General features: G+C 49.9%; 1 protein-coding gene across 1 annotated transcript; it reads left to right on the top strand.

Annotated features, from left to right (window-relative positions):
* Window positions 1-132: 132 nt before the first annotated feature.
* V8C40DRAFT_279778 (AAA family ATPase midasin) lies at window positions 133-15,223 on the top strand. Its single transcript, XM_083221285.1, has 2 exons — window positions 133-7,443; window positions 7,502-15,223. The coding sequence occupies exons 1-2, from the start codon at window positions 205-207 to the stop codon at window positions 15,074-15,076; spliced, it is 14,814 nt and encodes a 4,937-aa protein (XP_083072590.1). The 5' UTR covers window positions 133-204; the 3' UTR covers window positions 15,077-15,223.
* Window positions 15,224-16,200: the final 977 nt, after the last annotated feature.

Consider the following 16,200-nt stretch of genomic DNA (forward strand, 5'->3'; position numbering starts at 1 on the left):
TTCAAGTTTGCTGGTCTGGGTGGGCTCTGATTGGTCCGGAAATTCGTAGCCCCGAGTGCCCCTCCTTCCCGCACCCTTGTTCCCGACTAGGAAAAAAAAAGTTGGCGGGCGCTCTCATATCCATCGATAAGAAAAAAAAAAAGTTCAGAAACGCGACAACGGCATAGAGGAGAGGTGAAAATTCGTTCGACACAGAGCACAATCATGGCCATGATTGATGTTTCTCGGCAGAGGAGGTCGCTCCTAAAGGATGCGGCTGCATTGGACCATCTGCCCGCTGAATTACTTGAAATTATCAAGCATCAGTCGTCGACGAAGCTCTTCGATGCTGTATCAGAAGCTGCGCTCATACCATCACTTACAGAGAGGATCTTTGTGCATTTCGAAGATGTGTTTTCAGACATTTGCGCACGATGGATTCTCAACGCCGGCAATGGACCACGACGGTTATTAATTGCATCAGCTATTGCCAGGATTTTGCCATTTGCGCCGTATCTCTCGACTTTTCTTCAATGTTCCGCCAGAGCTGGAGAGGAAGCGGCGCAGGGACCTTCGCTTCACTTGGTGCTGCCGACCCTTGATGGAGTGACCTTGGGTTTGGATGCAGACACATTGCTGCAGGCTTTATTAACATACTGGAGACTTTTCAGCTTCGATCTGAGGACTTTCAGCTCATTAATTCCACCCGAGTACCTGCAGAGCTTGTTTGCGCATGAGAGCCGGGCAGTGAGATATCTTGCGATTCGCATCTTCTGCCAGCTGTTCCACGCCTCCGATTTCAAGCTTGAGTCGCTTATCGAAACACACGTCGGCAATGCGAATGCCATTACGGCTGATTTCGACGGTGCATCGGTGGATTATGGATTTCTGTCTCTGCATGAACAAGCCCGCGCCAAGAGGATCATCGCATTGCGGCAGCAGGTGAAGCGATATGCTCAAGACTCCGAAGATGATTGCCAGCCTTTACTCCAATTTCTCACCCAGCATGCAGTGTCCTATGGCAAAATTGTTCTCCCGCGACCATCCGTACCGACTGGAGGCCCATCGGATCTTGTCATGACTGCAACAACTACTAATAATCTCGAACGGCTCGCTGCCATGATCCGCAATCCCGAACCCATCCTTCTTCATGGCCTGCCAGGTGTTGGAAAGACGGCCCTTGTCCACGAAATGGCCAAGCAACTCGGAATGTACTCCGGTATGGTTACGCTGCACTTGAACGAACAGACAGACGCCAAGATGCTCATAGGCCTGTACTCGACGGACTCAAAACCGGGCAGCTTTTCGTGGCGCCCAGGTGTACTAACCACAGCCATCAAGGAGGGCAGATGGGTATTAGTGGAGGATCTCGACCGAGCCCCTACCGAAGTTCTAAGCACTTTCCTTCCTCTAATTGAGCGGAACGAACTGTTGATTCCGAGCCGAGGAGAGAGGATAAAAGCTGCGAATAGCTTCCGTCTTTTTGCGACTGTGAGGACATCAATGGGTATGAACGGACGCGAAAATCTGCCTAGCATCGTCGGCATGCGATTCTGGCAGTCCCTGTATACAGAGCCCATGATTCAGCCAGAGCTAGAGGAGGTGGTTCTGCAGACGCATCCTATTCTGCACAAGTTTCTTCCCGGAATAATCGCTGTCTATGGTCGTCTGGCCCAAGTCAGCGGCGGATCTCGGTCATTATCCCGCGGACGAGCACTTATGGATCGACAAATGAACCTCAGAGATTTGCTAAAATGGTGCCGGCGACTACAGGAATGCCTGCTGGCTGCAGGCTCAACGACTGGAGACGAACCAATAACCGAGACCACGCGAGACTGGATGTTCATGGAAGCGGTCGACTGCTTTGTGGGAAGCTGTCCAGACGATGAGCTTGGCAAACAACTTATTTATGCCATTGCGGAAGAGATGCATTTGTCCAAAGAACGGGCAGACCATTATTTGACTGCCAATATACCCCCTTTGGAGGAGAATGATGTTCAATTCAGCATTGGGCGAGTTCAGCTGAGGAAAAAGAAGACTGTGACCAGGCTGCAAAAATCAAAACGACCCTTTGCAAGCACTTCGCATGCCAAGAAGCTCTTGGAACAGATCGCTGTAGCCGTCAAGCTCAACGAACCAGTACTTCTTGTCGGAGAGACAGGTATAGGAAAAACGACAGTCGTTCAGCAGTTGGCTGAGTCGCTCGGTCATAAGCTTATCGCGGTCAATCTTTCACAGCAAAGTGAGGTGGGCGACCTTTTGGGTGGCTTCAAGCCCGTCAATGTCCGAAGTCTTGCGGTGCCTCTGAAGGAGGAATTCGAAGATCTCTTTTCAGCAACAGGGATATCTGCATCCAAAAACCAAAAGTATCTCGAGCAGGTCGGAAAATGCTTTGCCAAAGGGCAGTGGTCAAGACTATCCAAACTGTGGAGGGAGGCTCCCAAAATGTTTCTCAAAATTGTGTCTGAGTTGGAGCGGGCTCACTCAGAGAAGGCTGAGGCAAGAAACGGAGATGATTCCCAACCCACAAAGAGACGGAAGACCCAGTCCAAGCTGCAAACGCTGCTGGAACTCAAGCCTAGATGGGATCAGTTTGCCCGCACTCTCGAGCAATTTGATATACAAATTTCGGGTGGAAACGCCTTTGCATTCTCATTCGTGGAAGGAAATTTGGTAAAGGCCGTCAGAAATGGCGACTGGGTTCTTTTGGATGAAATCAACCTAGCCTCACCAGACACCCTTGAGAGCATTACAGATCTCTTGACCGGACCCAACGAGAGGCCATCCATCCTTCTCTCTGAAACGGGAGAGATTGAAAAAATTGTGGCGCATCCAAACTTTCGCATATTTGGTGCAATGAATCCAGCGACCGATATTGGAAAAAGAGATTTGCCTATTGGTATTCGATCTAGGTTCACTGAGCTTTATGTGAAAAGCCCCGATAAGGACTTGAAGGATCTCCTTACCATTATCAAGACATACTTGGGCAATGGCAGTAACAAGAATGACCAAGTGGGAGATGATATCGCACGCCTGTATCTCAACACGAAGCGAATGGCAGAGGAGAAGCGTTTGGTAGACGGAGCGAATGAAGTTCCTCACTTCAGTCTCCGTACGCTAACTCGAGTGCTGAGCTATGTCAACATGATAGCCCCCTTTTATGGCCTAAGACGAGCAATGTATGAGGGATTCTCCATGGGATTCTTGACACTACTAGACCGAAACTCTGAGAAGATGCTTCTGCCGCTAATTTACCACCACCTTCTGGACAAACATGGAAATCCGCAGTCATTACTATCCCAGCCTCCAAAGCAACCGGGCGACGGTAGACAGTATGTCAAGTTTCAAAACCAGAGCCGGGATCGACATTACTGGCTCTTCCAAGGCGAGCAGACACCCATCGAGAGAGACGATTACATCATTACTCCTTACGTGGAGAGAAATCTCCTCAATCTTGTCCGAGCAACTTCTACTAGGCGCTTCCCTATCCTGATTCAAGGACCTACATCGGCCGGTAAAACCAGTATGATTGAGTATTTGGCAAATTTCACCGGAAATAAATTCGTCCGAATCAATAACCACGAGCACACCGATCTTCAAGAATATCTGGGCACTTACATTTCGGGGCCCGATGGGAAATTGCGCTTTCAGGAAGGTCTTCTTGTTCAGGCCATGAGACAGGGCCACTGGATCGTTCTTGATGAGTTGAACTTGGCACCGACTGATGTACTTGAGGCGCTCAATCGTCTACTTGATGATAACCGCGAGCTGTTAATTCCTGAGACGCAGGAGGTTGTTAAGCCCCACGAGAACTTCATTCTATTTGCTACCCAGAACCCCCCTGGTCTTTATGGAGGCAGAAAAGTGCTATCTAGGGCGTTCCGAAATCGATTCCTCGAACTTCATTTCGACGACATTCCCGAAGATGAACTGGAATACATTCTCCAGCAGCGAAGCCGCAATACCTCACCCCCCGATTGTAGGCGTATTGTCAATGTCTACAAGGAATTATCACGACTCCGTCAAACCAGCAGACTTTTTGAGCAGAAAGACAGCTTCGCCACTCTTCGAGATCTATTTCGATGGGCTCTCAGAAGCGCAGACACACGTGAAGAGATTGCCGCACATGGATTCATGCTTTTGGCCGAAAGAGTTCGCAATGAGGAGGAACGAACAGCCGTCAAGGAGGTTATTGAGAAAGTGTTCAAAGTTAGCCTTAATCCCCAGGACCTCTACTCCGCAGAACTGGCACCAGAGCTAAAGGACATTGCTCATCGGGCTAATGCGCAAGGCGTTGTTTGGACTCACGCAATCAGGAGATTATATGTGCTGGTGTCTCGAGCGTTACAGAATAACGAGCCGGTTCTTTTGGTTGGTGAAACTGGATGCGGCAAGACAACAGTTGTCCAGCTGCTTGCAGAGATTCTGGGCAGACAATTGCATATTGTGAATGCTCACCAGAATACAGAGACTGGAGATATCATTGGTTCTCAGCGTCCTATCCGAAACAGGGGCGCCATTATTGAGGCACTGGACAGTGATGTGACTGAGGTCTTGAGATACTGCAATGTCGATGTATCTGGCACGGCAACAGATAGGCTGGACAGATACAAATCCCTCGATAAAACATTCCTTGATGGCATCCCCGAGCAGACAAAAGAGAGAATTGCGTCAAACGAGACCAGAAGCATGGCCCTGTTCGAGTGGTCCGATGGTGCGCTCGTTGAGGCTATGCGAGGCGGTCACTTCTTTCTCCTGGATGAAATCTCATTGGCCGATGATTCGGTTCTGGAACGACTCAATTCCGTTCTTGAGCCTCAGCGAACGCTTCTGTTAGCTGAAAAGGGGGTGGATAATTCATTCGTCGTTGGCGCAGACGGCTATCAGTTCTTCGCCACCATGAATCCCGGAGGTGACTTTGGCAAGAAAGAGCTTTCTCCCGCCCTGCGAAACCGATTTACCGAGATTTGGGTTCCTCCACTCTCAGAGAGCGACGATATTTACGACATTACTCGGACAAAGCTGACTGAGGCCGCCAAAAGTTACGCTGAAGCTGTCGTACAGTTTGCGGCTTGGTTTGGCGCTACGTTTCGACCAATGGCCACTGCTCCATTCTCAGTGAGAGAGGTTCTCGCCTGGGTACAATTCATCAATGCATCGGTGGATCAAGATGTCGTGCTATCAATAGTTCATGGAGCTGCTGCCATCTTTATTGATAGCTTGGGCGCCAACCCATCCGCTATTTTGGCAACAGATATCAACGCGATCCACCGCCAACGGGTGGACTGTTTAAACAAGCTGGGGCAACTTCTTGGCCGTGATGTTTCTGCTACTTACCAGACTCAACCTGAACTCGACGTCACGGAATCTCATTTAACCATTGGAGGATTCAGCGCAATTCGAACAGCAGACGCTTCTAATCCTTCAAGTTTCGCCTTCCATGCGCCAACTACTCGTCTAAACGCCATGAGAGTGATACGAGCGATGCAAACCCAAAAGCCTATCTTGTTAGAAGGTAGCCCTGGTGTTGGAAAAACGTCTCTTGTGGTTGCCTTGGCGCAAGCTTGTGGCTGGCCATTGACCAGAATCAACCTGTCAGATCAAACTGATCTAATGGATCTCTTCGGAACAGATGTCCCAGTTGAGGGTGAAGAAGCAGGTAACTTTGCATGGAGAGATGCGCCATTCCTCCAAGCAATGCAAAAGGGTGAATGGGTTCTTCTCGACGAGATGAACCTTGCCTCTCAGTCCGTCTTGGAGGGTTTGAACGCCTGCTTGGATCACCGTGGTGAAGTATACATCTCTGAACTCGATCAAGTGTTCAAGCGCCATCCAAACTTCCGTCTCTTTGCAGCTCAAAATCCCCACCACCAGGGTGGTGGCCGTAAGGGACTTCCGGCTTCATTCGTCAACCGATTCGTCGTTGTATATGCCGATGTCTTCAAAGATGACGATCTCAAACTGATCGCCAGCCACAGCTTCCCGCAGCTGTCCGCTGAGGTTATCAGTTTGCTGATCCAATTTGTAACACAGATTGAGCACCATCTTCTGGTCGAAAAGACTTTTGGTGCGCAAGGTAGTCCGTGGGAGTTCAACCTCCGAGATGTCCTTAGATGGCTCAACCTACTGAGCTCGTCCGACCCGCTCCTAAAGACTCGCCATGTTGAAGACTTCCTTGACATCGTAATTAGGCAGCGTTTCCGCACTGAAGCCGACCGTGCTGAAGTAGACAAGATATTCCGGCACGTTATTAGCTGGCAACCACGCTCCCGCCACTTCTACCATGATCTCGGGTCTCGATTCGGCCAAGTTGGTCTTGCTTTACTAGACAGGAACTTGAACTCCCAGCCAGAGAGGCTCCCTAGTATTGACATTGTACCAAGGCTCCCGGAGCTCGAATCCATTATGCTCTGTGTGAAGCAGAATATCCCTTGTATTCTTAGCAGCCCTTCAGGATATGGCAAGTCTGTGCTATTGAAATATGTAGCAGCACTCGCTGGAAAGCCCCTTGTCGTGTTCCCCATGAATGCGGACATTGATACCATGGATTTGGTTGGTGGCTTTGAACAAGCGGATCCCCTGAGAGAGATCAATGCTACTCTCCGGAACCTGAGAGATTTCCTTCAGGATTCAGTCATGTCAGTTGTTCCTGCACAGGCCCCAAGTGAGGTGCTACAGCTGCTTCACCAGCTCGACAACTACAATAGTGATAGCGACAGCATCGTCACTATTCGAACCACGATAGAGGCTTTGCTCCAGCAGATTGCCGCCGGTTCTGAAGTGTCCCTCTCGCTTTCTCGGGCTCTAGAGATTCTTCACAGCCCTCTGGTACTCTCGAATCCTCGGTTCGAATGGCTAGATGGTGTAATTGTTAAGGCTCTGGAGACTGGCCAGTGGCTGGTGTTGGACAACGCCAACATGTGCAATGCTTCCGTTTTGGACCGATTGAACTCTTTGCTTGAGCCCAATGGCTTCCTTAGCATCAATGAGCACTGCGGCCCTGGAGGAGAACCTAGAATTGTCAAACCTCATCCCGAGTTCCGAATTTTCTTGACCATGGATCCTCGCCACGGTGAGCTTTCCTGCGCCATGAGGAACCGTGCCATTGAGATTCACATCTACACTCCGCCGCCTGTTCTAGATGCGTCCCTTTCTAGGATGTCGCATGTTGAGAGCTCTCTTCAACGATATCTTAAATCTACAGAATATTCGGAGTTACTACTATCCGAGGGTGTTGACCCGGAGGCCAGTCTGGTTTCTCTGGAGAATCTTTCTATCCAGGACGTTGCTCTTCTTCCAAGATTCGTCAGTTCGATGACAACAGAACGTGCCTCATACCTAACCCTCGTACAAGAATTTTTGACGCTTCTACAATCGCCACTTGGATCGCGATTACAGCTATCACTCAAAGAACTGTATTCGAACTTGGCTGGTGCTGCCTCAGATGCACTGGCAAATGCTCAGGTAAGACTTTCTATCTCTTTTTGTAACCGAAGTTGGTCATTCGCTGACATCGACACAGCCATTACACCCTCTTAACAATATGACTGTCAGCAACATGCTCCCCTCGGTTGATCTGGCTAGGTGGAATGCAGCTCGTTATGATACATACCGACACTTGTATCACATCCAAAGCATTCTTGACTCGCGGCAGACACAAGCTCGCTCGGCAAAGTTGATCTCTCTAAACAGACTACAGAGATCTCTCATTAGTGATCGTGTGGCAGCTGTGTCGAAGGACTCTACTGTGAAGTTGGCTACGTTTGTCTCTTCAATTTTGACTGCTCTGACTGAGTTTTTCGGGCTCGAAATGCTGTCTCATGATACTTGGGAGGGTACTCAGTTCATTAGAGCTATTCGATACTACATGGACCGCACAATTGCCCTTGCAACAAAGGGTGATTTTGACGAGGCCGTATTCCAGGCCCATTTGGCACAGGGTACAGCGCTCCTAGGGAAACAGATCCTGGCTGCGAAATCCGATAATAATCGTCAGCTTTCAACCTACATACTAGGAAGATTGGAGGACGACTTTGACGGCGGATTCAAACTGAGTACCGGTTTGAGTATGGAATCGCTCTGGAACCTGATGAGACCAATCCCTATTCCTGACAAGTCAGTTCTTGATCGGTCCGTTGAACTTGACCGACTGGGCGCTAGATTCGACAACCTACGATGGAAGGCTGGCGCCTCTGTTGTTGATTTGTCGAAAGCTCAGCAGACTCTCGAGCAAGCTTACAAAATCATCAGAGACGGCGTTGTTGCAACGGATGGATTGGTCAAAGACCTCATCACGGGAATAGAGTCTCTGGAGAGCCGTATTGCTGACGAAGAAGCCGAGCTGTTACCATTTTTGGCGAATGAATTCGAGTCCCTGAGGCAATTCGACATTCTTCGATCTGTTTCGCCCAATATTATTCTGGAGAGCGGATTCCGGGATCTCTCCATTCTGTCAAATGTTCCAACCAAAACAAGATTATCGCTTGTGAGTGCCACTAGAGAAGCGGCACTTTTACAGTCGATGGATTGTTTGGTACACCAGGATCAATTCCCATGGGACGGAACGTTTACACCCATCTTGTGGTCAAAATTGCAGTCTATGGGTGGAGTTAGCCTTGGATCTCTGGCATTGCTTGATGTGGAGTTGCCGGCTATGGGACGACATGTCGCTTCGCTGTCTGCTGAAGTAGCTGCCGATCCGTTACCAAAGCTGAACAATATTCTTCAGCAGCTGATTTTCGAAGTATTTGGTGCGCATTCAGCGAGCCTCAAGGAAGCTGCTATTCACGCCTATCTCAACGCAGAGGAACAAGCCAAGACCAACGGCGATGTGGCTGTTGGCCTCTTTGATGCCTTCCTGAGAACTATTGAGCCTCTCCATCTCCAGCAGGTAGCTGAACAGCATCTGATTCCGGCCATGGCTTCTCTGCTAGCGAAGAAAAGCGACAATCGACACACATATTTGTCTGCACTGGCATGGACTCACTACAGCGTTGGCGTTCTGAAGCTCTATGTGCCTGATCGTGTCTTTGATCCTCAGCTACGCCCAAAGATGGAAAGAGAATTCTTTGAGGAGCTCCAGAATGGTATTGCTGACAAGATATCTTCTCTTATTGCCTTTGAAAGCAAATTTACTGGACAGAAGACAAATGAGCGAATTGAATTGCTCAGCCAGGAGCTTTCCGGCATGGGCCCGTTGCCTGAAGAGGTCCAACCGGTGTTCCGACCAGAGCAGTCAGAGCTAAGCCGACTGCATGCGGAATTTTCCAACGTCCTGAAGGCGATCACAAGCCCAGCTCTTCGAGCAGCGCTAGAGTTATCTGACAATATCAACTCTTCAGTTGACAGGGAAGGGTTGGCACTGGTGAAGGAAAATGTCAAGAGGCTACAAGATCGACTTACGGCTCGATTTGAAGCATACCAGGATATGACCAGGCCCGCTGCGAACCTCTTGCAGTGTCTGCGTATCGGCCTATCACTCTATGACGCAGCCGCAGCTTCATCGTTGACATCGCCTACATCCCAGCTTCTAGAGATGACGCCGTTCTTCGGAGGGTCAACCTGGGATGTCACCATGCAGTCCACTTTTGAGAAGAACTTTGAATTCCTCAGCCTTGTCCGAGTTGCAGTGAATATCGAAGGAAGCGAAAGTTTCCGACCAGGCATGCGAGAGGCTATTTTAGAATGCTTCCACGGGTTCTACGATGAGTGGAGCAAGAAACTCGAAGCAGATCGAAAGGCAGAAGAGACGAAAGGCAGCATCTACCAATTCCGTGGCTCCTTGGAGGATGAGGAGGAAATCGATGAACAAGAATTCAACGAGCTGTTCCCGACGTATGATGCTGAGAAGGAGACTGTTAGTTCAGGAAACAAGAAGGATACTGTTCGCAACATGTCTCTCAAGGTTGCCGAAGCTCACAGGAGGATCTTCTTGGACAGAGAGGATGCTCAAGTCTCGATTCAGAATTTGAGTAGAGATGTGGGCAATAGGGTTGCAAACGAAACCAAAAATCAGTCATATCTTGATCGAGAGCTGAACAACAGAATGCTCGCAAGCACGACGCTTCTCCTTGACGAAAAGCTCAATGGGCTGCAAACGTCCGAGAAGGACAAGTCGTACAGCTTCTATACTAGCCCCAACTTGCCTGAAGCCCGACAGCTTGTGATTCTCATTGGCAAGATCAAGGCCAGGTTCCGCGAACTGCAGCTTGTTGATGAAATTGGCCACATGCAGCCGCTAGCGGACGTCATTCATAGCTGCAACAACGTCCTTGAGCTCATCCATGAAGATCCCCTAGCCAAGATCTTACCAAAGGTAGAGCATCTACATGCTCACGTTTATGAATGGCAATTCGGCGGGTGGGCCAGCAAGGTGTATGCTGTTCTGTCGCTCTATAACGCGCTCACGGATACTATTGTTCGCTGGCGACGATTGGAGCTGTCAACATGGGCCAATCTATTTGAGACGGAACGAACGAAATGCCAAGAGGACGCTTATTCATGGTGGTTTATCGCCTATCAAGTCGTCGTTGCTGTTCCCCTCTCTATGGTGGATTCTCCCGCTGAACTGCAAGAGTATACTGTGTCGTTGATCCAGAGCTTGGAGACGTACTTTTTGACTTCCATCGTTGGGCAATTTGCAACCCGTTTGTCGCTTTTGCGACAGCTACAGAGCCACCTTCAGCTCCTCATTCAAGATTACCCCAGCCTGACAGTCATCTACCATGCTCTCACAAATTTCATTTTCTACTTTGCCCGTTACGAGAACGCTGCCGAGGCTGCTATCCAGAAAGGCCGGGCCTCACTCGATAAGAAAATGAAAGATGTGCTTCTTATGGCCAGCTGGAAAGATACCAACATTAATGCTCTCCGGGATAGCGCCAAGAGATCGCATCAGAAGCTGTTCAGAATCGTTCGAAAATTCCGTGGCATTCTGGGCGCGGAAATGAAAATGGTTATTGAGCAGGGTCTTCCTGATGAGACGACATCTCAACAGGCAGCTGTGACAAGCCAAGTTGGAGAAATTGACGTGCCTGATGCCGCTGTTGAGTCGCTTAATGGAGCACTCCCTGGTTGGTTGGAAAAGCGCAAACGTCTCGGCAACGTAGTGAAGACGGTATCTGTGATGCAGAAGATCGCTGCCAGCCCCGAAGTCACCAGCTCTGTTCCCCAGTCTCTGGACGCATATCTTGCTAGCTTGGAAGAGTCAATGGCAGAGCTGAAGAAAGAAACCCCTTCAACTCTGACCGACGAGAATAAAGAGCAGGTCAAGCACATGAAGACTAGGAAGCGCAAGCTATTTGCCGACACACTACGAGACCTCCGTGGCATGGGCCTAAGATACAATCTCGGTCAGGATAATTTGGCCGAGCAAGAATCGTTGTCTGTTGTGCTTGCTTCTACTGCGCCATTAGAATTTTCTGATTCTGGAATTTTGAGCGAAGCAGAGTACTACTTCCACAAGACTCTAGATCTCGCTCCAAAGGCTCGAAACGCAGCTCGAGAGCATTCCGAGGATTTGACTGGCGCCGAGGTCACGCGAAGCATTGGCTTCGTGGAAGGATTTATTCACTTCACCTTGTCTCAACGAAATAGCCTCGCTAGTATCATGTCCGCTTTCGGATCGCTTAAGAAGGCGATATTCCAGTTCCAAGACCTGGGTAAATTCCAAAGTTTGGGTGGTCTATCTCGAAGCCAAGGAATCACTGACTTGTCACGTTTCCTCCCATGGACCGTGCAAGGACTGAAATTCGCCATCCACCTGCTAGGCGTTCACGGCAAATTGGGCAAGCTTGACCACAGTGCATTGGTTCAAAAGCTGCAGACGTGGTTAGATACCATTGAGAATCACGCAAAGAGACTGGGCGAATTAGCCAAGCTTCCTGCACTGCTGACGTCCGATGTCCATACTAAGCTACACGAAGATGTGACAAGAGATTTAGCTGAGCTGCAGTCAACTATTTGCGAGGCTATTCAGAGCAACCCTGGCGTTGGCTTCATTCTTCAGCAACTCCGTGTCTGGGGCCATACGACCAGTGAGCCCTTGGAAGCTCGAGGCCATACCATGGATCTTTTGGGCTTTGCAGAATCAGTTTCCACTCTGTGTGACACGGTTTTGGTAGCCGTTGAGAATGCAAAGAAAGCCGGAGCGGAGATTCCGAGGAAAGAGGATGAGGCAGCCTGGTTAAAGAAGCATAGCGATGCCTACCTCTCCATGATCAACCAGCTTCACATGAAGAATGTTGAGAAGACGATTGAGCAATGCATTCGCGCCTTGCAGAAAATCGATCTGGGACAACCACTGGCAAGCATGGCCGCAATGAGTGCCATTACCGTCGCATCGCCCATCTTGAGTCAATTCGCGGCATTATGTGAACAATCAATTACGGCCGGTGTGGATATCCATCGTGCTACTGTTAAGATGGGATACGGCATGACAAAAGCTTTCACGCAAATCGCTTCACAGGGATTCTGCACGCCGCAAGAGAAATCGGACGAGAAATCAGGTGCCGAAGGCAAGTTGGAATCTGGCACTGGTCTTGGCGATGGTGAAGGCGCTGAAGATATCAGCAAAGATATTCAGGCCGACGAGGACCTTTCCGAGCTTGCACAAGAGGCGAATAAGGAGAAGGACGGCGAGATGGAAGATGAAAAGGACGCAGTTGACATGGCAGACGAGGAATTGGAAGGAGACATGAACAGTGTGGATGGCGATGAGAAAGAAGACGAAGACAAGTCTCAGAAGGGAGATGAGGAAGAGGAAGAGGATGCTATGGATGAGGAGGCTGGTGACGTAGATGACCTTGACCCCACTGCCGTTGACGAAAAGATGTGGGATGGCGATGATGAAAAGGCAGAGAAAGACCAGGAGGGTGATAAAGCAAAGGGCCAGAAGCAGGAGGATGAGCAAATGGCGACTGAAGGAGAAGCGAAACCAGACGATGCTGAACAGGACCAAGATCAAGACCAAGATCAAAAGCCCGATGGCGAAGAACCCGAGGAGCCTGAAGCCGAGGACATAGGGGCAGAGGAAGAAGACGTGCAGGCAAAGGAGGAGCTGAACCGCCAAGATCAAACAGTGGAAGAGAACGACGCACTGGAGCTTCCTGAAGACTTGGATATGAATCTCGATGAGAACGACGCAGAGGGCTCAGATGAGGATGACTTGGATCTCATGTCGGACATTGAAGAAGACAAAGAACAAGAAGAGCAGCCTAAAGATGCGGAGGCAGTTGATGATGAGAAGATGGAAGAGGACGCAGAGCAACAAGTAGAGCCGGAGACTGCGGTTGAGGATGAAGTGAGCGAGGCGGAAGAGATTGAAGAGAACGTCGGTGTCGACGAGATTCAAGAAGAAGCAGAGCCTGAGCAAGACGAAGAGAAAAAGGAGGATGAGCAGCCAGACGAGACCAATCCAGACCAGACGCCTAATAAGCAAGAGGAGACCAAGGCAGACAAGGAGAATGCGGCACCAAGCGATGTCAAGAGTTCTGGAATCGACCAAAACGCAGATTCCATGGACATGGATGACGAATTCCAAGCCAAGGCAGCTCAGCAAGATGAGGGTGACATGGGAGACGGCGCGGCGGATCAGGATACGAGTGCTGGCAACAAGGGAGCTACATCACGATCGAAGGAGACGGTAGATAAGCCTGAAGACGGCGATGCTCCGGAAGAGGCTCGTAGCGACCCGTTCAAGAAACTGGGCGACGCACTGGAGAGATGGCACCGCCAACAACAGGACATCAAGGATGCCGGTATGGAAGAAGACGAGAAACAGCACGGGCCAGAAGCCGAAGAGCAAGGCCAACGCGAATTCCAGCACCTAAAGGATGACGAAGCAGCTGAGGATACTCAGGCTCTCGGCACGGCAGACAACGAAGAGGCACAGCCCCTGGATGAGTCTATGGCAATTGACGAGGAGAAGCAAGACCCAACCAGCCACGTCATGGATGGAGATGAAGATGAGAAAGAGGATGCAGAGCTTGACAAGATGGACCTCAGTGAGCCAGCAGAGGACGACAAAGAAGCGGGCATGAATGATGTGGATGACAGTCGCACTGGCGTGAAGACAAGACAGGGTGCCTACAACAAGGAACCTACGCCTGAAGAAGAGGAAGAAGAGGACCAAAAGCTCAGAGTCGAAGAGGAAGAAGAAGACGTACAAGACGCATCCGCCCAACTCTCGACAACTCACCTTTGGGAGGACCAACGGCCCTTGCGCGACTTTTCCCAGTGTCTTGAGCAGTGGACCGAACTTCAGACCAAGTCCCACAGCCTGTCGCTGTCGCTCACATCTCAGCTGCGGCTGATTCTCACGCCCTCGCAGTCTACCAAGCTGTCGGGATCGTTCCGCACCGGAAAGCGCCTCAACATCAAGCGCATCATCCCTTACATCGCCTCGAGCTACAAGCGAGACAAGATCTGGATGCGGCGCAGCATCCCAACGAAGCGGACGTACCAGATCATGCTGTGCGTGGACGACAGCAAGAGCATGGGCGAGTCGTCGTCTGGCGCGCTGGCAATGGAGTCGTTGGTCATGGTGTCGCGATCCCTGACGATGCTCGAGGCCGGCCAAGTGGGCGTGCTGGGCTTCGGCGCCGACGTCTTCACGGCGCATCAGCTGACGGATCCCTTTGCCTCGGATGCGGGTGCCAAGGTCCTGCAGCGGTTCTCGTTTGGCCAAGACAGGACGGATATTGCGCTGCTGATCCGGCAGACCATTGACACGTTCCGCACGGCACGACAGCGGTCAAGCGGAGGATCGGATCTGTGGCAGCTTGCGCTGATCCTTTCGGACGGATTGACGCCATCGTCGGCTCACGATTCCATCCGGCGACTGCTGCGAGAGGCCATGGAGGAGCGGATCATGATTGTCTTCATCATCATGGACGACACGGGCAAGAAGAAGGGCGACAGCGTGCTGGAGCTCAAGGAGGCCAAGTTTATCAGCGAGGGGGGCGAGAGCCGGGTCGTGATTGAGCGGTACCTGGACACGTTCCCCTTCCAGTACTACCTGATTGTGCATAATCTGGAGGAGCTGCCGAGCGCCCTGGCGGGATTGCTGCGGACGTGGTTTGCAGAAGTGGCATCATGAAGTTGTGTAACAGCGGATAAGGTTTAAAAAAGCATGGGAACACGGCGTTTCTTGGGGATTGGATTGGATTGGATTTGTGATATTATGCGTGTGTTTGAGAGCTTAGACGGATTTCCTTTTTCTTTTATCATAATGCATAGAATCGTGGTATTTAGATATGTTATTCATTTTCAAATAATCACATGTTAATCAGCATGAATCGTCTTCTCTTTGACATCTGCCGTCTGAAATCCTACATGGCGCCATTCCGACTCCATCCATCCCTGCACATGTCAATATATTCATATGCATCATGCAAGCCATGCCGCAAAATTACACAAACATGGGGCGAGAATAACCACGTCTACAAACGCACTGATAACGCAATTATAACCGTGTCTTTCAGTATTTGAGTTTCTGCTTCTTCTTTCATTCTTTTACTTCATCCCTGCTCAGCTAGCTAGTTCATTGTCTCATTTGAAAACTGGAAATGGGAGAACATGGGCCCTTTCAACTGAGACTTTTTATTCCTTCTACCCCCCCTCCTCTCGTCATCTCGCCTTAGCGTGTCTATCAAATCTGCAAGGAACCCATAGCTAGGCTGCGATGATTTGAAATACTTTGTGACTTGGCGGAATAGTGACAAGGCGCCTCGGCTCATGGATCTGCCGTGATAGATGTTTGTCACGAGGGGAGACTATGGGGATACTCGTATATGTGTGTCTCATATGATTTCGGGGCTGCCCCTCTTGTTGACGGGGTCGAGACATTGGAAGAATTGATTCTTTTGGTATTTCCATTCTATATATATACAATAATGCAAATTGTTTCTTCTTCATACATATACATAGGTAGGATTTACTAGCGGAAATAATATCGAGCATGTACTCTATTATTAATGCCAACATCTAAATCAGCAGATATACAGTAAAAGCGCAACGCTCTTCACTACCCCCACGCCCCGGGGGTTCAAACGCCGAAAAAGGTCCGTCCGTGGGCGATCTCGGTCTCAGATGGAAAATCAAATCATTTTGACAGCTTCAAGCCGCACCAGGAAGGTGGAAATACACTGAGACTCTGGCCGTAAAAAGAAGAGATGAGATGAATTCCATTTCCGAAAAATGATTACTCTAAAACACATTCAT

This window comes from Trichoderma camerunense (assembly GCF_050948025.1).
Source record: "Trichoderma camerunense strain CBS 138272 chromosome Unknown V8C40scaffold_10, whole genome shotgun sequence".
Taxonomy (NCBI): Eukaryota; Fungi; Ascomycota; class Sordariomycetes; order Hypocreales; family Hypocreaceae; genus Trichoderma; species Trichoderma camerunense.